General features: G+C 33.1%; 3 protein-coding genes across 3 annotated transcripts; 1 reads left to right on the top strand and 2 right to left on the bottom strand.

The window, feature by feature from the left end:
• Positions 1 to 527: 527 nt before the first annotated feature.
• LOC123675282 lies at positions 528 to 1,772 on the bottom strand. The gene has a single exon (XM_045610625.1). The coding sequence runs from the start codon at positions 1,677 to 1,679 to the stop codon at positions 528 to 530; it is 1,152 nt and encodes a 383-aa protein (XP_045466581.1). The 5' UTR covers positions 1,680 to 1,772.
• A 917-nt stretch (positions 1,773 to 2,689) lies between these two features.
• Positions 2,690 to 3,495, top strand: LOC123675854 (glycine-rich protein 5-like). The gene is made up of 3 exons (XM_045611394.1): positions 2,690 to 2,801; positions 2,907 to 3,135; positions 3,241 to 3,495. The coding sequence occupies exons 1-3, from the start codon at positions 2,751 to 2,753 to the stop codon at positions 3,453 to 3,455; spliced, it is 495 nt and encodes a 164-aa protein (XP_045467350.1). The 5' UTR covers positions 2,690 to 2,750; the 3' UTR covers positions 3,456 to 3,495.
• Positions 3,496 to 6,283: 2,788 nt separating this feature from the next.
• LOC123676412 lies at positions 6,284 to 9,846 on the bottom strand. The gene is made up of 3 exons (XM_045612293.1): positions 9,657 to 9,846; positions 6,685 to 7,024; positions 6,284 to 6,402 (listed from the first exon to the last, which is right to left on the bottom strand). Exons 1-3 carry the CDS (start codon positions 9,699 to 9,701, stop codon positions 6,347 to 6,349), a joined length of 441 nt encoding a protein of 146 aa, XP_045468249.1. The 5' UTR covers positions 9,702 to 9,846; the 3' UTR covers positions 6,284 to 6,346.
• Positions 9,847 to 25,711: the final 15,865 nt, after the last annotated feature.

Raw genomic sequence — 25,711 nt, forward strand, 5'->3', positions numbered from 1 at the left:
GAGGGGCGGCCAATAATGGAGGGTGGCATAATCTACTTTCTCTAGGAAATCTATTTTACTGGAAGAACGAATATTAAATAATTTTATTTTGATTTAAACGAATTTCATAAATGATTTTTTTATCAAATTTACTAATCTTAAACATCTTTGCATCGTGAATATCTATAATATCTATATTAATTCAGAATAATCGTTCATTCGCATCATCCGATCATCCAATTCAATCATATCAAAGAAAAAAACGACATGTTCGAGCGTTATATGTATAGTCAAAACTCACCAGAAGGATCTGAAACCTGAAATTGATTAATATATTTTATCCCATTTTGACGTTTAAAGACGACAATATTCAACCCATGGTAACAAGGGTAAGTTGACGTTTATCCACTGAGTGAATTAAAATTTTTTTAATTCACTAGTGGAATAAAATGTTCACCACTCACTTTCTGAAAATTATTCTTTCCACACACAATGCACGTAAAACTCATTTTAAAGTATGTTTATTAAAATTTATCAAAAATTCTACATTAACAGTCATTTCTATCATTAAAGTAAAAATTACAATTACTAAGATTTTGAAAATGGAACTGGAAACCTGAACCTCCTCCAAAGGAAACACGCTCAGTCGTTATAGCACATGTGTTTGAGGACTTCTCAGGCCCTGCTGGAATATCCATTTCTGCATCGGGAACTCCGGTTTTTGTGACCCCACCAAGTATTTGTTCAGAAATATTTATTTTGTTTTGTAGTGAATCTTCAATATATCCTTCTGCAACAGAACTTGAGCGCCATCCACCATGTCTTTTCAAAACTGTCAAATCTGCCCCAGAATTTGCGAGTAGGGTTGCAGAAGAACGCCTGAAACTGTGCCCTGTATATTGTTCAGCATCAGAAAGGCCCAAATACTTTGCAATAGTAACGGGCATTTTCGAAAATGTATTCACACCTACAGGCTGGACGGTACATTTTTCATTTTTATAATTTATAAATAGTCGCTTGTGAGCAACTTTGCTTGGCCTCAAGTTCCTATACTTGCGGAATATATCGAGTGCAGCAACCTTATTAGTACCATTGACCACAGTGAACACTCTTTTCTTATAAGTTTTCGTATCTGGAATCTGAATAACCAATACGCTGCCCCGATCTTCCACGTCATCTACGGTCATAGTCACCAGCTCGCCGATTCTACACCCTCCAGCAACACCCATAATAAAAACAACCTTTATCAATAAATATTGCTCATCAGGAGCGGCATCTAAAAAGTATTCAAACTCCTCTCTTGTGAATACCTTCGACTTCTTTGCTACGTATCCCTTGGAATGTTGCTTCAAAAAGGCGGTGACTTGGTTAAATCTGCCGATGTCTATTTTTTCTTTCAGAGCCAACATTTTCTTGAGTTGCGAATAGTAGGACCATAAAGACGACGACTTAACTTTCTTGGATTGTTCGGAAATATACGCCAAAATTATTTTTTCGTTGACACCTTTGGCTTTTTTATTATTTCTCCAGGCACAAAATGCCGTATATTGCTTTTCGTACAATATTTTTGATTTTAATGGAATTACTGCTTCTGCTGCCTCATTTGCTTCTTGTATAATGCACTCAGGAACTACAACCTCGTCGTCACCGCTCAACATTTTTTCGAAATAAAAATTCTTTGACGGTTCTATAATTTTCATTGACACTTGCAAACAATTAATTACATAGTGCCCTAGCAACCATCGATCGAAGGGAAATCTCGTTATGAATTTGAATTATACCTAATATTTCCTCTAAAAAGTATTCATTCCTTGAAATTTCATCAAAATGGGATAAAATTTTGTATACGACACGTGAGTTAAAAATGTTTATTCACTCGAAGAAATTAACCCACTCGCCCTTCGGGCTCGTGGGTTGAACTTTCTTCTCATGAATAAACATTCATTTAACTCACTTGTTGTATGAATAACTATTATCATTTATTCATTAGAATTCAGTTGAGCACGTTTATTGCATTCCCCATATCCTAAATCATTAACTGGATTAAAATTTGAATCCATAAAAAATAGTTACACTAAAAATACATTTTTTCCTTCCTAAAATACTTTTTATGAAAAAGTGTGGAGTTTTTCACACTTCCACACTGAATCTTTTAAAACAAATTCACCAAACCAACATCTTTAACCTCAATCCTTTCAAAAGTACTTTAAAAAGTTATTCGTTATTCCGATACGATAGACTTTTAGAATCCTCAGAAGATTTATTTCATCACATCCCTACTTATTTGAAACTAAAACTAAAAATATATTGGAAACCGAAAAGATCCATTTCAGCAAATAATTAATAAGCAATTCACAACTTTTATTTCATTTGAAAATTTTTCACCAACATTTCTTATTTTCTTGTTCTTGGTCTTCAAAAGGTAATTTGATAAACCATATTAAAATTAAATTTTGAGAGACAGTTACATTTTGAATCCTAGTCACATATCCATCATTCATTCCAGAAAATTTCCATGACATGTATCGAAAAGAACATTATTCAAAATTCATTAATTTCATATTAAAAAAATCCTCGAATAAATCTAGTCTAACAGAGATAATTTCATATTTCCGTTGAATTTCAAGCTCATAATATACCCACTATCATTTGGTGATGAAAAAAGTTAATATTAGAGGAAGTGTATACCCACTGTTGTCGAAAATATAAAAATTGGAATCTTAACGCATAATGCATGTTATCGTACCTAGTTCGAGTTTGAATGTTTCGCAATGTTGTCCACTTCCCTTTCAGCACCTAAGCTATTTTTCTTATTATTATTGGTGAGTTGTTGATAATAATTTCGTTGAATTTTGGGTAATAATGAAGCAAACAATTTTCAATGATTATTCATCAAATATCGTTACAAAATGTTATGTTTTTCGTAGATTACTATAACTATTGCTCTGAAAAATGGCATGGACGACAATCTTGATGCAATCTTCAGGCCATCTCGTAGCAGAAATATGAGAAAAACGGAAAGTTTGAGAGCTACAGAAAGTTATGGATTAGCAGGTCTTATTGGTGAGGGTCAAAAGAAAGCTGACTGTTACCGTGGGGGATACAGAACTAGTGGTGGAGGTGGTACTGGAGGTGGTCCACCAATCATCATCATTGGTAACGTTTGATAATAACGTGGTTTCAATTTTTCATTTTAAAAACTAAATATCTGCCAGTAGGCGTTGAATATTTTCAATAAATTTTCTTCTTTCATTTTTATAGGTGGGGGTGGCGCTAATGGTGTGATTCCAGGAGCTGGTGGTGCAATTCCAGGAGCTGGTGGTGCCTTTCCAGGAGCTGGTGGTGCTATTCCAGGAGCTGGTGGTGCTATTCCAGGAGCTGGAGGTACAGCAGCAGGAGGTACGGGAGGTTTCCCGGTACCAGCAGCTGCAGCATCGGGCACTGCTTCTGGTGTAACTGCAGTACCAACAGCTTGAAAATTTTTTGATTAGAATAAAGAGAAAAACTTAAAATTTATAGTTGTAATTTTTAAATATCATCTCTGATTTTTAATTTAAAAGCAATTTATCAGGCAAATGGATATTCGTAATTCTTAATTTCCCATGTCGCAAACTATCTAAGTATCTACCGACGTTCCGGCACAATTCGTGCTTTCATTAAGACTTGAAAAGACTTATTTAATCAGTGAAAAATCTTAATTCTTTTTTTTTTTGTTATGTCAAAAGTTTTTTTACTGAAAAAATAAGCCTTGATAAAACCGAAGCCATAATTCCGAAAGGTAGATAAATAATTTGTGGGAGAGGAAATCAAAAGTTATAAATAACCATTTTCCTAATAAACTGTTTTCTTTTGAAATTTTCAGACTTATCGCCATTTCAGAAACTCCATTACTTTGAATCTGATTCATTACTACGGACGGAACCGAAGGATATACATTTTTACCAAAACTTTAATTATTGCCTCATTCTTCTATACAGGGTGTCCCGTAAAGACCACGTCAAACCGAGGGAGAATGTAGATCAAAGGATAACTCACCTGCTATGACAAAATTCCCATTATAAAAGTCTTACCGTTTTCGAGATATTTTTTTTTTTTGAAAATAATGAATTTTTGCCCCTTTCAATAGTTTTGCCCATCCTTGGTACAGGAAGACTCGTCGCTCCAAATGATCTTACAAAAAAAATCTAGATCTGCATGATGTTTTCCAAAATTTGCCGGCAAAATTGAATTTCGTTGAGGTGAATAATTATGCAAGTAATATTTTCGCACGTAAACAATTGCCAGTGTTCACTAAGTAATGCAACATCGAAGTTTTCTCAACAGAATTGACAAACTTGATTTTGTCAGAAACGTACCCATTTGGATAAAAACAGCCATATCTTTTTTCTTTGAATAACAAATGACTTGTGTGATACCTCCTTGAAATCACTATAAAATAGACAATATATTGGTGTAATGTGCAGCAGTAGCTCGGCTGAACTTCATGAACAAAATAATCCACAACCAAAATTTCCAATAGAAATATTTCTCATAGCCCCCCTTTAAAATTTTCGGAGGATGTTTTTAATGTAAACGTTGAAATCATTCTTCAGCAATATTTTACTGAAAAAATTTACCAGAAAGATGTAAAATTGTACCAACCGTAAGGGCAAAACTATTGAAAGGGCCAAAAATTCATTATTTTCAAAAAAAAAAAATCTCGAAAACGGTAAGACTTTTATAATGGGAATTTTGTCATAGCAGGTGGGTTATCCTTTGATCTACATTATCTCTTGACGTGGTCTTTACGGGACACCCTGTATATCTAGAAAAGAGTGTGTCTCATTGCTTGACTCAGGCAAAAGTAATTATTTCTTAATAGTTTGAAACTGCATGTTTCATCGCCATTATAATATGCTGGATTTCTTTATATGCAGGGTCTTCCATAATATGAGAAGATTCTAATGAGTGTGACTCCTTTTAAGAAGTCAAATTCTTAGTAAATTATGTGTTGAACTTCTTAACCTTTGAGCTGCAGGGTGTTAACGTTTCTAAAAAATAAGTCAAAATTTTCTAAGTAATTTTCTATAATTCAAGAATTCTTATAAGGCCCTACAAGACTGAATGGCCATTTCTTGATGTGAGTGTGAGAGAATCGTCAATTATTCATTCTTTGATATTCGTTCAGCATGTGAACTGTGGATTGTATTGACCACTGCTTTTTCTTAACAATGAAATCTTCTGGAACCATTGAATTATAATGAATAACAGTGAATAACTTGAAATGTCAGTTGGAGCACGCTGCAATCGAACCTTTTCAATTAATTTATTTTCTGGATTTTGTATTTTTTAGTGCACTTATAAAAATGAGTTTTCAAAGAAGGAGAAAACCGAAATAGAAACACTTATGTGCAATCTTACAGAGGTGGTGTTGTATATTTTAGATGTTTTATATTTTGAGATGAAAATATTCTGAATGATGTACCAACATCTACATATTCTGACATATTTAAAACAGAAAGTTCAAGGAGTTTGCAATATAATAACATTACATCAAACATTGCCCGAAGTGAAGATGATACATAGTAACAAAGCCTACACAAAACAAAACTCGTACAAGCTATTATCTTCTGAGAGGTCTCTTAGAGACCAAGGCATCAAAAATGTTGGAACAAACAAAAACATGAAGTGTTTTCTAGAGGTCTATGTAGAAGAGACTATCTATTCAAAACACATATTGGTTGAATTTCTCTTTCAAGAGGTAACTTTATCAAATGAATTAAATTATCCGTTTTGGATAGAACCCTTCTGAGTACCTTGGAATCGATTGAGTTGGTAATAGTAATTTACGTAACAAGTCCGGAAAATAGGGTTTTTTTGGACGAATAGACGCTTACGCTCGTCCTGGAAGTCTGTGAGTCCAAAAAAACCATTTTCGGGCGTGTTGCGTACAATATTTTTTCGGCAACCATGTAAAATAACACTATCGCTGCTGCTTTCCATATTTTATTGCGATTGCGATCAAAAATCATGCAAATTTTTGACAACTAATTTCATATGAACTGTCAGCCGTTATCTCGGTTGCTATGGATTCTATGATTCTTTTCCGGCCTAGTCCGGGAAGTACGTACTTTCCGGACTAGGCCGGGAAATGCTACTTTCTCAGAGAAAAAGCGTCCGGGAAGTGAGCACTTCCCGGACGGTTGCCGAAAAAGGTTATTTAGACCTTTGATCCAATATTTTAAGGAACAAAAACACCTAGAAATACATGACTTTTTGAGGGCAAACATAGTAAATCATGGTCACAACTAGAACAAAAACTCAGTCGATATAGAATTTTTTTATTATTGGTTTTTTATTTAGAATCTCAATTCAATTATTTCAAGAATTATCCCGCAGCTGTTGTTGTAGTTGTAGCTGCTGTTGTAGATTGTACTATAATAGCTGTAACATAAATATTGAGTTATATAGATAGATAGATAGCTGGTCTTTATTTGCAGATCATTATCACAGCAGGGCGAAGTCTAGCAAGCTATTCAACTTAATCCCTGAAGTGATAGAAAATACACAATAAATTTTCCAAAACTTAAAAAACAACCAAAATCCATTTTCAGAATGTACAATACAGGTGTGACTATGATATGTTAATACTTATTACAGAGTTAGATTGGTTAACTTAAAAAAACTCGACTAATAAATTTTATTTCATTTTTATATTGCACTCACGTATTATAATAGGTTGACGTCCATAACGTCCATAACAATTTTTCGGATCCTCCTTAGATAAAGAGGTTTTAGTTCCATGTATCAAACTTTTGTACCCCTTTCCATCTTTTGTACCGAGAGCTGAAAGTAACCTTTTATTTCTAACCGTCCCTACGATCGCAGAAGAAGTTCCAGAAGTTGTTTGCTCCTTATTAACCTTCAATCCAAATTGCCCATTCATATCACCAAGCAACCCCATGGGTCCTAGCTTGATAGCCCCGGCTCCTGCAGCTTCCAACGAGGTTTTCATAGTGTTGATGAAATCCAATGGTGATGACGTATTTTGAGCTTCAATCCGAATCTGAAGAGTTAAGAGAAAAGATGAGATGACTTCCTAGTATATCATAAAAATGATTCTACAGGGTGGCCACTTTTTCAATGGGATTGTATTGGTAACTTTTAAACCATAAGTGTTAGAAGGTCGGTCGAATGGACAAAAAGTTGCATGTATAGAAGCATTATCAAGCAGTTCAAACAAATTGAGATTATCAGGGCGGGTTTTCGAGATATCATAAGAAAAGTAAATTATGTCATTTTGATTTTTCTTTTTTTCCCACTTCATTTCAAATATCATCAAAAAATGTCACAGGAATTTTTTATTTGACAGTAAATTATCCTCAATTTGACGTAATCAGATTTCGTATCCAACGTTTCGTACTCTCTGGGCCACCCTCAACCTCATTTTCTTCAATACGGACCTGCATATTTTATGACATTTTTCGAAATAACTTTCAACACTGAATTCAACGATATCTCACACAATGTCATTCAAAGTAGATTTTCAGGTGATTTTGACCCTCATCCAATTTTCTTCGGGTCGGATCTGTATTACCTTCATTTAGTTTAATTAACAACATGCAACATGCAATAAATTTCGATAAGAAAATCAACTTACCCATCTTGAACTAAATGGAACATATTAGAATCAAAGCAAGAAACCAGTATACTGGTTTCTTGGTTCTTCTTTTATAATAATCATTCAAATATTTCAATTCATAATAATTAAACGAAAGTATCATTTATGAAAGAAAAACCAAATGATTATTCGAAAGTAAATGAAAATTAATGAAGTAAGTGTTCGAAATGTCCACCATTTTGTAAAATGCACCTTACGGTTCTGGAGCCCATACTTCTTCTTCTTATACATTTCCTTGTTTGGTCTCCTTGAATACCTTCCAAAACATTCTCAATTTTCTCGCGAGGTATCGCTACTGTTGTATTTGTCATTTGTTCCGTTGAAACGAATTACAGAATCGAAATTTATTTTGAGAGCATTACGATATAATTTTTGCAAGGCTTGGTATTCAAATCATTGTATTCGCGTCTCTTGACTATTTTATTAAGAGCAGTTTTTGAAAAATTCCATTGACTGGCCTCAGTTCTCGATTTTTTTTCTGGGTTCGATTGAATTTGGGTCAGAACATTGATATCGTTAATAGACTTGTTTTTTCTTACATACACACCATTAATTTTGGATGAGGGTCAAAATCTCCTGAAAATCAACTTTGAATGACATTGTATGATATATCGTTGAATCGGAAAATGTCATAAAATATGCAGGTCCGTATTGAAGAAAATGAGGTTGAGGGTGGCCCAGAGAGTACGAAACGTTGGATACGAAATCTGATTACGTCAAATTGAGAATAATTTACTGTCGAATAAAAAATTCCTGTAACATTTTTTTATAATATTTGAAATAAAGTGGGAAAAAAAGAAAAATCAAAATGACATAATTTACTTTTCTTATGATATCTCGAAAACCGGCCCTGATAATCTCGATTTGTTTGAACTGCTTGGTAATGCTTCTATGCATGCAACTTTTTCTCCATTTGACCGACCTCCTAACTCTTATGGTTTAAAAGTTACTAATACAATCCCATTGAAAAAGTGGCCACCCTGTATATTCAGTGAACACGTATCGGGTGTTGCAAATTCGTTGTCTAGTGTCTAGGGCAGAGGGGATTTGAGTATTTTTTCAGGGGCCAGTTCCATAAACGAAAGTGCGAAGTCTCGTTTACCGTGTGAAATCTTCTTCACAAATGAACTGTCGCTGAAGCTGTTGTTCACAGGCGAAAAACGACGTCCAACTCTATAGTTTTTTCTATGACTTTCAACGTCCCTTGACTTCAATACATAAGGAACCGAAGTCAGGGCGTAGAAATGTGGGGTACTGCGAGTAATTAACCCCCCCCCCTTAAGACTCCTAAAATATAAAATTTCAGAATTCTCGCCAAGACGAGATTTTATTTTTAGAAGTCGTTTTTCGGAGAGCTAATAAATCAACCTGTATAACCCTGGACTACAATAGTCAAATGATATAGATTTTCAAAATCAAAAATTTTTTTCCAAAAATTCCCTATTCAACTTCTTTATGCAAGTTCAGTTCATGTGCTTATTTAACTTGAGTACTTGAAAAAATCCTTCTGCTACATCAATGTATGTTATTGGTTAAGATGTCATAAAATCAAATTTCTCACCGTTATCCATTTTCTTTGTGAAATTCAATAATTTATTTGTACGATGATTGCTAACAACCAAGAACAGGAAGTGAAAAACATAAAATAACTGGAATGAAATACACTCATGCAAATTTAACAAAGTTCATTGTTTCTGTACCTTATTATTTCGTATGAATAGTTAATAATAAATTTCCTGTGTTTAACATGTCCAGATGATTTGGGAATCCCAGCATTTCTTTCAGTTTTGTCCCTTTCCCTCTGTCCATGTTCCACAAAACATCTTCACTCTAGATCTGATGTTATACCCCATATAGAATTGAAAATATGAACTTGATACAGCCACACTACACCAATAGTTGTATTTTATTTGCGAATTAGTAGCGATTGAAGTTTACATAAATTCCGTATGAAGTGAGTACACAACTTCAGAATCCATTAAGACGAGATACTTATTTTTTAAATCCTTTAACTCACCAGCAAACATCCAAAAAAAACAACACCCAATTGAAAAATTTCCATTTTTGAACGTTTTCTCTTCGCGACAAATTTTCAAATAGAATAATATAAGGTTGGCCACGATTTTTCACCAATCACCAGTTCATTTTCGTTTTCAATTCCCAGAATATATGAATGCCCAACTTATTATCACTTCCTGTTAGGCGTTTTGAGTTTTCATCATCGTCGTTGGCCTTGGTTCAAACAATTTTTGTTCTTTTAAATAGAAGCGTGAAAAATATGACACACAATAAATAATAAAGTGATTTATGTTTCCTGCATTTAACTTTTTACTTATTTTTTGTACAATCAGATTACCAAAGATTGGAATTTACACATATTTTAATGCTATATACAGTGTGTGGATAAAATAAGGAACAAAATTCCCAACTTCGTTATTGAATGTTTTCAAGCAAAATGCTCGGAAAGGTCAAGAAAAGTAAAATTAACCACGATTAATATTAATATACCTATGCCTTCACAATTAAAACATCATGAAAATACATGTCGAAATATAAGAATTTAAGTGATCGATTTTTAATGAACTCTGTTGATTAATATGTAGGTACATTGTGTACAAAAGTTAATATTGGCTTATCTAAATATTCTTATACGCGTTTTAATTTTTTTCTTCTGTCGATACTTTCAAACTATCAGAAGCCAGGTAATAGGTACCGGAAAAATTTATACAGGGTGTTACCATGTTAGAATGATAAGCTTTCTCAAAAGACATATGCAGGACTTGAGTGTTTCTTCCATAAAGACTATGTACCGGGTTTTCACTTTAATTTGAGCCCCCCGTTAACTTTGTAACTAAAAGAGGTACAAAAAAAGGGTTTCTACAAAAGTTTCACGAAATTGACTAGTGTTTTTTAAAACGATTTCACAAAATGAAATATATACAGAGTGTCCAACATATTGATTGCAACTTCATTTTTCCAAATGGACACCCTGTATATTTTTCCATATTTGACTAGCTCTTTTTTCCCTGATTACAAATATAAAACATATGTTTGGTCTATCTCTCTTATTCTGAGTACCACAGAGTTTCAAATTTTAAGAACCACTTGGCCAGCTAAGTAACCAGTTTTCAAGTGGTAGGCTGCGATAACTCAAAATGCCCTTTTTTGAATTTATGTCATTCGAAAGCCTGCAAAATGGAGAAGTTTTTACTGCAAAGAAAACATATTCTCATTTATAGTTTTTCATTCATAAAACGATTGGAAAGATACGACTTATTTCGCTCTCTTCAGAATATTCATATACACCACCTCACCACACTCGTCAGTAAAACTCTTTTGCCACTCATAACTTCTCATATTAAGGCAAATTTAATGCTCTTTCGGAATATATAATCAAATTCGATCAGGATGCTGAAATGAATAAGATATAATTGGTTTTATGGAAAAAAGTGATAAATTCCGTGAAATCAAGAAATGTTAAATTGAAGAATAACCGCCAGCATTTCGACCACGTGTTATATGTTTTTTTTTGTTGCAAATCACTTGTATAATCTCCCCTCGAAGTTAGGCGGTAACAGGGTGTAACTACACCCTGTATAAGATTTTGTATACAATTACATAGACTTTCCTTATCTTTCACAAAAAATCAATTTGAATGTGGCCCGAAGGAATCTCAGAACTTGGAAACAATTCAATATAAAATTTGGAAGAACCAACTACTCAATGAACAATACTCTCGATAGAGCATTGCGAGCTGCTGGTTCGATAGAGATAGATCTTTTCATGCACCAATCTTTCAATTGAAAAGATATTTCAAATTGTTTTGATATATCTGCTGATATTTTTGGTTTATTTGAAATTTCTTTTTTTTTTGTTGGTAATTATCATATGTCAATAAGTAAAATGGCTCGTCCGTGAGTAAATAATTAAATAAACTACATTTGTACCCAACAAGTCCTTCCAACTCACCACACAGCGCGCTTAACCATCAATTTATTTGAAATCAATTCGGTGACAACTTTATTTCCACAAGTGTCGTTAACTGCGACTTAACGCCTCTCGATTACTTTTTATGGGGCTATGTTAAGTCATTGGGTTATGCCGATGGAGGATTGGAAGCCAACATTCAAACCGCCATAGATGTGGTCAATGGATTTAATGGAAAAAGTAGACAAAATTGGACAAATGGAATGAACTATGTAACTAAGAGCTGCGGCGATAATATGCCGGAAATCATATCCAAAAAACAAATGTCATGAAATTATTTATCAGATTATAATAAATTATAATGATAAAAAATTAATTCCGATAATATTTTTGTCTTGTATTGTATTATTATTTAAACTTCCCAAGCTCTTGAAAAACACCCGTTATAACTTTCGCATGATGAATATGATTGCTTCTGATTTTCTTTTAGAAGTCTTGGAAGGCTTCAAAATATTTTGGGAAACTCTCTTCACATCATGCATGAATGCTTATTTAACATAGGTATGACATCAATTCATTCTGCCAGATAGGGAAAAAAATCAAGTTTTCAGATAATTTATCATTCTGAACTGATTATATGATCAATTTGTTGGAACAACCAAAACTGGGGTCTACTTGTGGCATGATAAATGCATCAAGCTACTGGAAGGCAGAAGGTTCCAAAGCCTTCCCGAATCTTCTTCAGAAGATACTGCTTCTACAGTTGAGGACAATTCAGATAGGTTTAGTTTTAGCAGTTCAATTGTGCGTACTTTAGATGATCTACAGACAGAAGATGAAGATTTGGGAGCTAGGGAAAAGGTGGTTACGTTTGCATAAACTAGTTTATAAGTATGTACTTGTTTCTCCCAACAATTTGTTTTTATGTTTATATTTTGATGATTTTGGTCTTATGTACTTGCCACCTGACGTATTCCTGTTGTAGATTTTTGTTCTTTTTGTAATTGTACTTATGAAAATGTGATAAATATTTTAGAATAAATTTGATCTCGTTTTCAATCAATCGTCATAGCAATCGTAGATTCATAGACCTTAGACATCACAGATTTGGAAAGTGTAATTTATATAATTCAGTGACTTTGTTCTGAAATGCAACCAGTGTCTCCTGTTTGTTCATCAACTCTCATCATCTATGAGGAAATCAGAAAAAAATATCCAAATTCCTTCTTCACCAGAATCCATCCCATTTTCCATTTACTTCCAAAGACAATAGAATCATTTTATTTATCGAAGTAAACCAAAGTTCGAAGACAGGTCACGAATCATTCATCTTTCTCCTTTTTTTTTGTGTTTTTTTTATTTCTAATTTGCAAATATATTATAGATGTTGCGTTCGAGAGTAACGCCGATTAAGAATGTTCGATATAATCCTAAAAACAGCTGTATCGTTCGAAAGAATATACTTCAGACATATTTCCAATACACTGATTCAGACAAAATGTCTTGAATCTGCAGTGAGAGACTATTAGTCTATAGTACCTATAGTGTATAGGTATAAATAAATGTGGATCACAAGGGTGGAATTGAATAAACGAGCGCTCATAAGCTTCTGATATATCGTCAGTGATTTCTCATATTTTTTCGATATATTGCTTGACCTTTTTTGGGTTCTGACGTCTCTATCAACACGAAATATGGAATTGTTATTCCATATGATAGTATAAAGTTCCTTATACTATGTCCATATACATACAGAGTGAAGCCTTTGAAAACGAAACAACGGCTTTGTAGGTTGGCAGAATAGAATTATATAAAATAGCTCGGACATGTCAACCACATTTTCGAGGGGGATATCGTTGGCCGTAATACATTCCATTTCTCGGAACTGTAACCGTCACCTCTAAATTTTTAAATGGCATCAATTTGACGAGTGATACCTCATTGGTAGATCTTCGGCACTCGAAGCAGTGCTTACATGACGGTTGGACTCAACAACCTCCATGATTCTATAGACATTTTCGCCAATTGGCTTTCCAGTGCGTGGAGATTGGCATTTACAGTATCAGGACCATAAACACTATTTACATTTGCTGCCTGGCTTGCATTTTCGCCTTTATCGAAGAGAAACTTGAAATAAAGCATATTTTCTCTTCGCTAGCGTCCATATTTAACGCACTCCAAACTAAACTGAGTCAACTAATCACAAAACAGTCAGAAAAGTTTTTGTAGTACGAAATCTTCTCTTTCTAGCACCATCTAGTGGAACCCGATCGGACTTACACAACGCAAGATACAGATAATTCACACCATCTATTAGAAAAATAATGAATTTTTTTTTCAAAACTAATAGTATCATTCATAATTTTGAATGTTCATTCTTCGAAGGTTCTTATTTGAAATACTATCATAATACAGACGCAACTGATGCGACAAAAAAATAATTTCCATCCCAAAACTTGCTACCACGCTGGAAATTAGGCCGAGAAATTTGTATTCCAATATCTCCAGGTGTTCGGCAAAAATTAGTGAACTTTCTTATTTATAATCGAACTTGAACGTTCTGTACTTGAACGTAATACACAATTTTTTATGGCATTTTCTTAGATCTATAAAAATTCGAGCAGAATATCGAAAAAATATTTCAGTGACTAAAGCCAACTGAGTTGAGATTTCACAAATAAATATAAAAAAAAATCTCAAGTTTTACAAATAAATTCTTATTGATCACATCATTAGAATCAATTAGAATTAGGAAATTCAAACAGAATGTCGAAGAAAAATAAGTACTGAGGTAAAGTGAAGAGCTTGTGAAAGCTTATGTGTCAATTGCGTCCTTGGATACCATCAAGGCCGTAGCGCCCGCAGCTAGAGAAAAAAATTCCGCATTGCCTCCCCCCTGACTATACGGCCTTGGGTTGGAGACCACATACATCCACCAATATGGCGCAATTGAAGTATGTGTTGGTTCTTCATCATTTTGAATACTTGTAATTGATTATTCAATTTTAAAATTCTATTAATAATCAAGATGCATCACACATATAGTTAATTCTTGCATTAAATCTGGATACTTCCGGAAGCTTGGAAGTACTCTGTTGTAAACCTTCTATCCAAGGTCACAAATCCTGACAATTTGGCCGATTTTCGCCCCATAAGTATATCCAGTTGTCGAAAGTTCTCGAAAAAATACTGTATCTTCAGATTTGTAATTACGTTACTCAAAAAGGAATTGTTATCGCCCAACTGTCAGGTTTCAGGAGTGGTTTTAGTGCTACAACTCTTCCGCTGAATATAACTGACAACATTTTACGATCTGTAAATAAGGGTGATGCTACCATTCTTGTCTGTTAAATGTCGCAAAGGCGTTCGATCTCTTAGACCTTATACTTTGTGCTAAGTTGAGCTATTTCGGTTTGGACGAAACAGCCCTGAGGTTTTTTTGGTACTACTTTTTTGGAAGATATCAATGTGTTCGATTGCGTGACATCTTTTCAGATTTTTGCCCATTAACCTCAGGTGTTTCGCAGGGCTCTATTCTCGGTCCATTACTATTTTTGATATATATTGTACATGTATTAAGTAGTTAGATTCATTTTCACCTATTTTTTATTGCGATAACACCCATGTTCGTCTATCGTTTCATCCCTCTCTTGTTTTTCGTGTTGTCAGTTAAACGAAGATTTGTTTGCAATAATGTGCTATTGTTAGTCGAATAATTTGAAAATAAATGTGATAAAATGTTTCCACATACATTTTTTCCCTAGAATGCTTTCTGTTACAGTTGAAATAAATAAGGGTGGTGAGAAAATTTCATCATCTACTTGTTGTAGGAACCTTGGCATCATTTATGATCGAGTTTATGATTGTAAGCTGAGATGTCTCATTGCTATTGAAAGAATCCTTTCTTGCACTGCATCATTTGTATGGGCAGAGACATTTTTTGGATTCTCATCGCGAAAGTATCTCTGTGAGTCACTTGTATTGTCCAAATTGAGCTATGGATTGGCAATTTATTTTTCTTATCTTGACTTTTTTTGCGATTGCATTTTTAGATTGCAGAAGGTACAGAAACCTTGCTGCCGGTCCATCTTTGGCTCGAAAAAACATAATAGGGGAATGTGTTGGATAAAATAAGCTTGCATGGCTCAGGGTCGAAAATATTTTTCGGCTTCTGATGACGATCACGGTACAAAGAATATTGAGTTCCTCTATTCCCCCTTATTTGATGAAAAATTTGATTTTTAGGCTCGATGTTCGTGAAGTTACCATTAGGCATGGACAAAGGCTTTCGTTGCCTAGATTTGGTTCAGCTATTTTTCAGCGTTCCTCCACTTATAATGCAGTGAAATTACATAATGTTTATTCCATTTTATGTGGAGAGCTCTCTGTGACATCATTAGGAAAATTTTCAGGGGAAGGTTGTTAAGGGAACAGAAAATTTGTTAAGTTGGATTCACTGTTGTTAAATTTGCTGTTTCAAGGTTATTGTTCATTGTTGCTATTTTTTGTAAGTATTTTCTTGGATTTTTTGTTTTAAGTGGAGTAGCTCATAGGCTGAAGTCGGGAATAATAATAGTGCCTTTGCGATAGTGAGAAACGAAAATACATGATTTAGGGAAGAAGTCTATCTTCCCTATATCATGTATTTTTGTTTCTCAGCCTATGGGCGTAGTAGAGAAAAATCTCCCCGCAATCGGCTTTCTCACTCCCAGCTAAAAGGAACACTCCCAGATATTTAAAATATTGGAAGGATAGTGCTTGGTCGTGTACGGTTGTTAATTTTTAATTTAGCTTTCTATCAGAGCCCCTCATTTTCTTTACAGCGTAATATTTCTCCTGTTATTTTTCTAACATTTTCCCAGCTAGCTCACAATACTAATGTCATACTAATTACCTTTAACTATAAGGCATGAGAGAACATTTGATTTGTATTCTTGCCTTAGCAACTGGAAAATTCCGTAGGAAAACATGCAATTTCAAATTGGCGATAATAGTAGGATATTTAGTTGGAACTAGAACCTGGAGTATTTTCTCTCGACTGTATCAGTCAGTATACGATTTGACATGCAATGGCTTCCGGAGAAATTTTGGTCGTTGCTTTTTTCATTATATTCGTGTTTCAGGTAAGTACATTTGAATGTTTTAACTGCGAAGTTCTACTTTTTCCAAAAAGACCTGTCTGATCATTCTGATCGTGTAATTTTTTTATGTAATTTCGCATGTAGATTTTTGATTCAATACACTTAATTCATCACAAATCTGAGGTTAACACTTCCTGATCTATGTCACAAAATAGTTATTTATAATACAAGTGCAGAAGGCATTGATATTCTTCCACGAGTTCAAAATTCAAAAACGAGCAACGAAGTGGCGAGTTTTTGAATGAACGAGTTGTAGAATGGGCCTTCTATACGAGTATTATACATTATTTTCTCTAATTCATTTCATTCTTATTGAAATTCATGAAATATTTCCATAAATATCATTTAGTGATTTTTGCATCGAAAATTGTTGGTTGGCAGAACTGATTTCTTAAGGGCAAATTGATGAATTGACAGTTAAAGCCGTGGCGGAAAGTTCGGAGTACGAACATATAATAATGAAATATAATCATGAAAACAGTGCGTTTCTGATATATTCTCGCACGATTTTGTTCTACAAGATGTGGAAGAATGAACGGAATAACCACAGAATTAGAGAAATAAATATCTTGATACTTTTAAGAAAACGAAAAGACATATACCTAATAATAGGGAATCAGAGGTTGAAGGTTTGATTATTCTCTTTCGATATACCTATGCCATTATAAAGGAGTCTTTGACCATTGTTTCCGTTTCGACTCGGTTGAAAATATACCGGTTGATGAAAATCCATAAAAAATGGATTTTTTAGTTATATCTTGCAAAGGGTTCCATCGAAGGAAATGATTAAAGATATATAGTTTTTCATGGATGTGATGATCTTCTCCGTACACAAAATTTTATCCACATCTTCCAGTTTCTTCATTGTGACCATTACATTCTTTGAAAATACATAAAATTCGAAGAACCCAACTCTCATAAGTAGGTTCAACGCTTTAGGCATTTTTAAAAATAAAATATTCCTCAAATGTTCTAGTACAATGCGCCGTTTTCGAGTAAATCTGTGTGAGTAAATTAGAAAAAAATAGGTACTTTGGCTGAAGGGAATTCTGTTGAAGAACCCGCAGAAATAAACCTTTGCAATGTCGTAATCCCTAAAATTTAGAATTGAATCACTAGCCGACTTAGTTTGAAATAAAAGTTCTTCGAATAACCTCACCTCAACTCCTACAATTTGAATCATCATCTTTTCGAGCATTTCCATTTCCAATTCGATCACAAATTACAGATACCTATCTGACACAGCTAGCGCAGTATTTTCTCCCATCAAAAACAGTGTGTTTTATTGATAACACACTGAAACACACGAAACTCGTTCGGAGCCATTTTCAAACAACCATAAATGTAGTGTCTCTTAACCTTGAATATCTCGACCCAAGCTTAACTATTCCTAAATTTTTACACGCATCTTTTGGTAGTAGCTTGGTTAAAACGACTCATTATAAACACCAATCAATATGAAAATACCACTAAACACTGCCGCTACCGAACATTACTGTATTCTTTTTCAGGTCATTCAAGATTACATTGAAACATACCACTACATACTGAAATACATTTTTATGTCACTGAATACTTCTATTCATTTTGGTATTCGATAATTTCATCCTAGAACATATGATTGGAATACCTTCAGAAGGGCCATAATTATTTTAATATGAAAACGAATTAAATTTTCACTTTTGGAATCAAGTAGTATAGTTGACTATAACATGAAGAATGCCATTGAGAAGTATAGTAAAATAAAATATTCAATGCCAGAAGTTCAAGTAATAATTGCAATGTCTTTGTTGCATAAGAAAGTAATAATTACAACTCAGAGAAAAATTGAATGAATTTTGGATGTAACAGGATCAGGACTGAGATCAGTTTATCAAATCTTTATTAATCTTCGCTACAGAGTGGGTAAATAAGTACCAAAACTATTAATTGATTCGTTTATTACGGCTTACCAGCAGGATCTTTATAATAGTTTGGATTTTCCAAAGGATTATTTTTCTCGAAATGCATAGCAGATACAATTTAACTATAACAAACCAAAAAGTGTAGTACTAGACCAGAGTTTTTTTTTACATTTTTTTAAACTACATACGAGCTTTTCACCAAAAAATAGTTCTGAAGGAAAGAATCAGGCACCCTTCCAGAAAAAATATCACCCTATCGATTTGCATTCCAAATTAGCATCTAATATGATGAAAACTTCAAATTGAAATATCTATGGTCAATTCAAATTGAATATCTTGTGGAGGGAAGGTTCTATGGAAAAAAACACCTGTATCTCAAAAACAAAGTGTTTGGGGACTAATCTTATAGGACTTTTTTTCTTGAAATGATCAGAGAAATTTGTCATTTTCATTTGTACCTAAAATTTAGGCACACCGTGTAGATTTGTCAATTCAGAACTGATGTCGTCGCAAATAATTTGCAATTTGAACGAAACACAAACAATGGTACAACATGTCCCAGTCAATTTTTCTATGCGAATTACTCAGTTCAGTTCTTTGAAAACTAAAGTATTGAAATTTTGTGATGAGAATGATACAAAACCTCAAGTGTATACCGATGACGAATGCAAAAATCATAGATGGCAAATAGGGGAAGATGCCGAGAAAGCGGATAGATACAGGAAAATAATAAACGTCGGACAAAAACGTGCTCGTAGTGCAATAAAAGTACTCATCTTATCTTGAAAGTGATAATAAACTCAAATCGTAAAAGGGTCTGATTTTATACTGCCGTATTTATTTCGACGAAAAGTAAAATGACAATTGGTTCATTTTATGAAAAAATATTCGTTCATTGTCTTTGCGATAATTCTGCAATTTTATATTTTGTAAATCTTGAGGGAGTAATTACCCCCAATACCCTCCCATTTTTACACCCTTGGATTGGCGATGAATAAAAGAGCTTATATGGGTGGTAGCATGCCGAATTCGTTGTTATTATCGAAAATGAGATTTAAATCAAGAGAAAAATATTCAATATTTATCGACAAAGAAATTGCGATAAGTCATTTATTGTATTATAAAAGTGGGTTCATAATGTTTTTCTTGATCTAGAAGTTCATTTCCAAGGTTAAAATGTTATATCTGATGGTAGTAAAAACTTCAATGTGCAGGTTTCCAGGGGTGGTGTAGCTCATTATGAAAATTTAAAATGACTACCTATATCTTTTCATATAGACCAAATCGGAAAAAATGACAAAGGAAAAAAGTGTTTCTTTCAACCTCAAGAATCTACTGTTGAAATATATGTAGGTACAGGTCGAAAACTGTATATCGATGTCAAACCATCAATTTTCAGATAAAAAAATTTATAAAACATATCTAGATTCGAATTTTGTAGAAATAAGTGAAAAGCATAGAAATAATCACATTGAAGGAAGGACACTGCTCTTGTTATAGAAAGCTCAATTTTTCTGTGCTCATCAACAGTTGAAACCATAGAAATATTGAGACTCCTAAGTAAAAAAAGGTTTTTGACCATTTTCTGTTATTTATTTTAATACGAATCATACGATGTTATATATTTTTGAAATCAGGAAAAATTAAGCTTTCAGAAAATGGCACAAAAATCTAATGTTCCCATTTGAAACAACATAACTTTGGGTCATAGCTTCGTAATTAAAAACCCTTTTGGAAATACGAGCACGCCACTGGATTCTACGTAAAAAAGTGCCTGTATAATGTTTTGATTTCAGAGCTCTATCATCAGTATTAGCGGAAATATAAATGTTTCATTCGTGTGTATGATTCCATCAGAGTAACATCTGCTGCCTCGCTTGTGAACACATTCTACGAACTACGAAACAAGCCGAATTCCGGTAAATAATCAGTTTCATAAGATTTCTTCTGTTAAATTCTCAACTGAGAAGATAATAAAGAATTATGGGTCTCACAAGGGAAAATAAGGCCGAAATCAAGGAAATTGTTAGAGTGACTGTGGCGGAAGTTATGAATTCGTATATTGAAAAAATCACTGAGAAAGTGATGGAAATGTTTGAAGAGCGCAATGGAGGAAGTAATGCAAATATCATACAACAACTAAAGGAATACGAAGATAAAGTTGATCAACTTCAACAAGAGATGAAATCTAGAAATCTAATAATAAATGGTATTCCGGAAACACAAAACGAAATTGTGAACGACAAAATCATCAGCATATGCCACAGTCTAAATATTGACTTAGACGAGGGACACATTTCAAAATGTTATCGATTTGGAAAAAAAACGAAAATAAACAGAGGCCGATTCTCATAAAATTTCATTACGAAAAACACAGAGATAACATACTTAGTAAGAGGAAGCTGTTCTATAGCTCGAAAATTGGAATTAAAGAAGATCTCACGAAAAAAAGGTATAACATCTTCAAAGATGCCGTTCGACAATTTGGATTTAAAAATGTATGGTCTAGCAATGGACGAATAAAAATCAAATCGAATGAGCGAACTTATTTGGTGACAACATGGACTCATTATGAAGAACTGAAGAAGATGAAAGAACATGATTCGAATGATGGGAATGTGCAGAAATTGGGGAAAGTCTAACCTAAGAGATTAAATTATAGTATAAAAGTTTAATGAGTCTTCTTGATGAAGGATATTTAATATAAATCAAATAATTTGACAACTTTGTGTCTAATCCTTCACAATAATATATCTGTATGATATATTCAGTTTATTTTTGTCTTGGAATATATTCCAATTCTAAAAATGACAAATTTAATAATCAACCAAAAGAAAAATTCAAAATGACTAAAATTGTACAAATTGAGTAAACGGTTAATAAATTGAACAACTAAATTAACATAAAGACAGACGTACGTTTCGGAATTTTTGTATTTAATAATACAATTTTTCCTCATCAGTGCCTTACAGTTCAACGGAATTATTAAATTTACAAACTTACCACGTGTATATCTAACCTCAACAAAATTGCAAGTAAGAAACCACTAACTAAACGTAACGGTTGCTTTTGTGAGGATTCACAGAACAAGCCATTACTTAAGGTAGTCATAGATTTCTTCATTGTTATTCTTTTGAAATACATATACACATCGACATTTACAATTGAATAAACAATTTCAGAAATTCTAAATTTATCAATTGGTTGATACTGACTCTCTAATCAATAAATGATTACATCAAATTATAAAAGTTTAATGAGTCTTCTTGATGAAGGATATTTAATATAAATCAAATAATTTGACAACTTTGTGTCTAATCCTTCACAATAATATATCTGTATGATATATTCAGTTTATTTTTGTCTTGGAATATATTCCAATTCTAAAATTAAATTTGTCATTTTTAGAATTGGAATATATTCCAAGACAAAAATAAACTGAATATATCATACAGATATATTATTGTGAAGGATTAGACACAAAGTTGTCAAATTATTTGATTTATATTAAATATCCTTCATCAAGAAGACTCATTAAACTTTTATAATTTGATGTAATCATTTATTGATTAGAGAGTCAGTATCAACCAATTGATAAATTTAGAATTTCTGAAATTGTTTATTCAATTGTAAATGTCGATGTGTATATGTATTTCAAAAGAATAACAATGAAGAAATCTATGACTACCTTAAGTAATGGCTTGTTCTGTGAATCCTCACAAAAGCAACCGTTACGTTTAGTTAGTGGTTTCTTACTTGCAATTTTGTTGAGGTTAGATATACACGTGGTAAGTTTGTAAATTTAATAATTCCGTTGAACTGTAAGGCACTGATGAGGAAAAATTGTATTATTAAATACAAAAATTCCGAAACGTACGTCTGTCTTTATGTTAATTTAGTTGTTCAATTTATTAACCGTTTACTCAATTTGTACAATTTTAGTCATTTTGAATTTTTCTTTTGGTTGATTATTAAATTTGTCATTTTTAGAATTGGAATATATTCCAAGACAAAAATAAACTGAATATATCATACAGATATATTATTGTGAAGGATTAGACACAAAGTTGTCAAATTATTTGATTTATATTAAATTATAGTTTAAAACTGATTGAAATGTAATGTAATTTCTATTTGATATGATATTGGGATTGTTTTTGTTTAATGTTATTGAATATTTTCTGAATTGATTTGTTCACATGAGCGGGGTTAGTTTTTGTATGTGATGGTTGATTTCATTGAAGATTTACAATTCGAGGAGACAAGGGTGTATGCAGATATTGGGGAGGCCAGGGAGGTGCTCGAGAGTAACAGTTTGTTGAATGTTGTTCATTTTAATATCAGGAGTATTCGTAAACATTTTGATGAGTTGTTGGTATATTTGCAAATGTTGAAATTGGAGAAAATAGATGTGATTGTCCTATCTGAATGTTGGAATATAACCAATAAATTACAGTTTTCAATAGATGGTTATGAATTGTTTAGTAATGATTCTCATTATAATAAGAACGATGGTTTACTTGTATATGTCAAAAGTAGATATAGGGCAGAGATTGAAGTAGTTAATTTCTCAGAAACAAATGTTCTGCGCTTGCGCCTCGATGTAGAGGGGATCAATTGTGGAGTGACAGCGACATACAGGCCACCATCCACAAATATTCGACAATATATTCGTGATCTTAATGAATATTTCATTAAAACTGAAGTTTGTGGGATGGAAATTTTTATTGGGGATATAAATATAGACATAAGTAATAATTTAAATCAAATGAGTATAGATTATGAATCGTGTCTGGGAGAACATGGATTCAGAGCAATGATTAATGAAACTACTAGAAAAACAGAACTAACTAAATCTATAATTGATCACATTTATGTGAAGCTTGATTCAAAAAATGAACGTAAACTTGCAGTATCAGCGGGAATTATACAATCATCAATTACTGATCATTATCCCATAATGATCAATATTAATTCCCCAGTGAATTATGATAAAGAAGTAATACAGCGAGAACCCATAAATGTATTAAATTATGAAAAACTCAATTCATATTTGGTTAGGGAAAATTGGGGGTCGGTTATGAGTGCTTGTACTCCACGGGAAGCCTACTTTAAGTTCATCGGTCTTTTACAGAAATATATCAGGAAATCTCAATTAGTTAAACATGTTAAATCTAAAACAGTAAAGAAGATTCAGCCGTGGATAACGGAAGAAATTATACGCTTGATAAAACAACGGGATAAAATGAAAAAAGAGTTGACAAAAAATTATTCTATCGAGAAAAAGGTTTCTTTTAATAAATTTAGGAACCAACTTACCAAAAAAATCAGAATAACAAAAGACAATTATTATCGCGAAAGGATAGATATGGCGGGGAGTTGTACAAGAAAAATTTGGCAGACAATTAATGAAATAAACAATAGGTCCTCACACAAAAATTGTATTCCAATTGAAATAATAGATGAGGAAGGAAATTATATTAGAAATGACGTTGAAAAGGCAAAAGAATTTAATAAATTTTTCATAAATATAGGGAAAAAAATGTGCGATAACATTGGAAATTTAACTCCTTCAAAAACCCAGCAAACAAATTCTCATTCTATATATCTTCAACCTATAACTCATGAGGAAATTGTGGTATGCATAGCGTCCCTTAAAAACAATTCTTCACCTGGACCTGATAATATCACAGCAAAGTTGTTAAAAAATATTCATTGCCATATACTTGACCCACTATCGCATATTTTTAATTCAGTGTTAGAAACTGGTATAGTGCCTGAAGAATGGAAGAACACTCATGTCATCTGTGCATTCAAATCTGGGAATAAAAAGAAAATGACAAACTATCGTCCAATTACCTTAATCAATAATATACCCAAAATATTTGAAAAATGTTTGAAAACAAGATTAATGGCATTTTTTAATAAATTCAAATTACTCAGTTCCAAACAATACGGTTTCAGGGAGGGTTTATCGACAGTGGATGCTATGGAGGTTCTCATTGAGAAGACACTGAATACATTGAATGATAAAAAAAAAATCGCGGCAGTGTTTCTTGACTTGGCAAAGGCGTTCGACACTGTCGATCATAGATTGCTGATTGAGAGGCTGGAAAGGCTGGGAATAAGAGGGGTATGTTTGAAACTCTTGAAAAATTATTTAGGCAACAGAATACAGCGTGTGAAAATAGGAAATGTTTTGAGTCAGCCTTTACAGATCAATATGGGAATACCACAGGGAACGGTGATTGGTCCCACATTGTTCCTTGTATTTATAAATGAACTTCTTTGCATTCCTAACTTGGAAATAAATTCATATGCAGATGACTCGGTCATATTGTTCTGTGGGGACACTTGGGACCATGTATATGAGGAGGCTGTGAGAGGTATGAGATCGGTGTATGCTTGGTTGAAAAATAGTAAATTAAAACTGAATATAGATAAAACCAAGTTCATTACATTTTCACTTACAACAGCTGGTCAACCAGATTTTGATTCCATACCTGTTCACTCTCAATGTTGCACATCTATAAATTGTGACTGCCAGGCTGTTGCCAAAGAGAGCTCCATTAAATATTTGGGCGTATACATCGATCAGTTTCTTAGATGGGATGTCCACGTTGAGAATATGATTAAAAAAATGAAGGGATTGGTCTATATTTTTTATAATTTAAGGAATGTTCTTGATGAAAACATGCTATTACGAGTGTATGAGGCCTTAGTTCTTTCAATATTACGCTATGGATTACCGATATGGGGAGGGATGTTTAAATGTTATCTGAATTCTATACAAGTCATTCCAAACTCTATCTTAAAAATTATACATGGAGTTGGAGTATTATATAACACAAATGAACTCTTCAATGAGACAAGGCAACTTAAATTTGAACAACTGTATATATATATATGAGTGCATTCTAAGACAAATAAAGAAAAACGTTGAACCTGTGCAGCATAACTATGTCACAAGATATGCTTCAAACCATTCTATCCCGATTCCCAGATTATATGGCACGCATTTACAACACAGTTTTCTATATAATGGCGCCAAATTCTATGATAGTTTGCCCATTCAGTTTAAAGTTAATTGTAATCCTCGA

Source organism: Harmonia axyridis, chromosome 3, assembly GCF_914767665.1.
Source record: "Harmonia axyridis chromosome 3, icHarAxyr1.1, whole genome shotgun sequence".
Taxonomy (NCBI): Eukaryota; Metazoa; Arthropoda; class Insecta; order Coleoptera; family Coccinellidae; genus Harmonia; species Harmonia axyridis.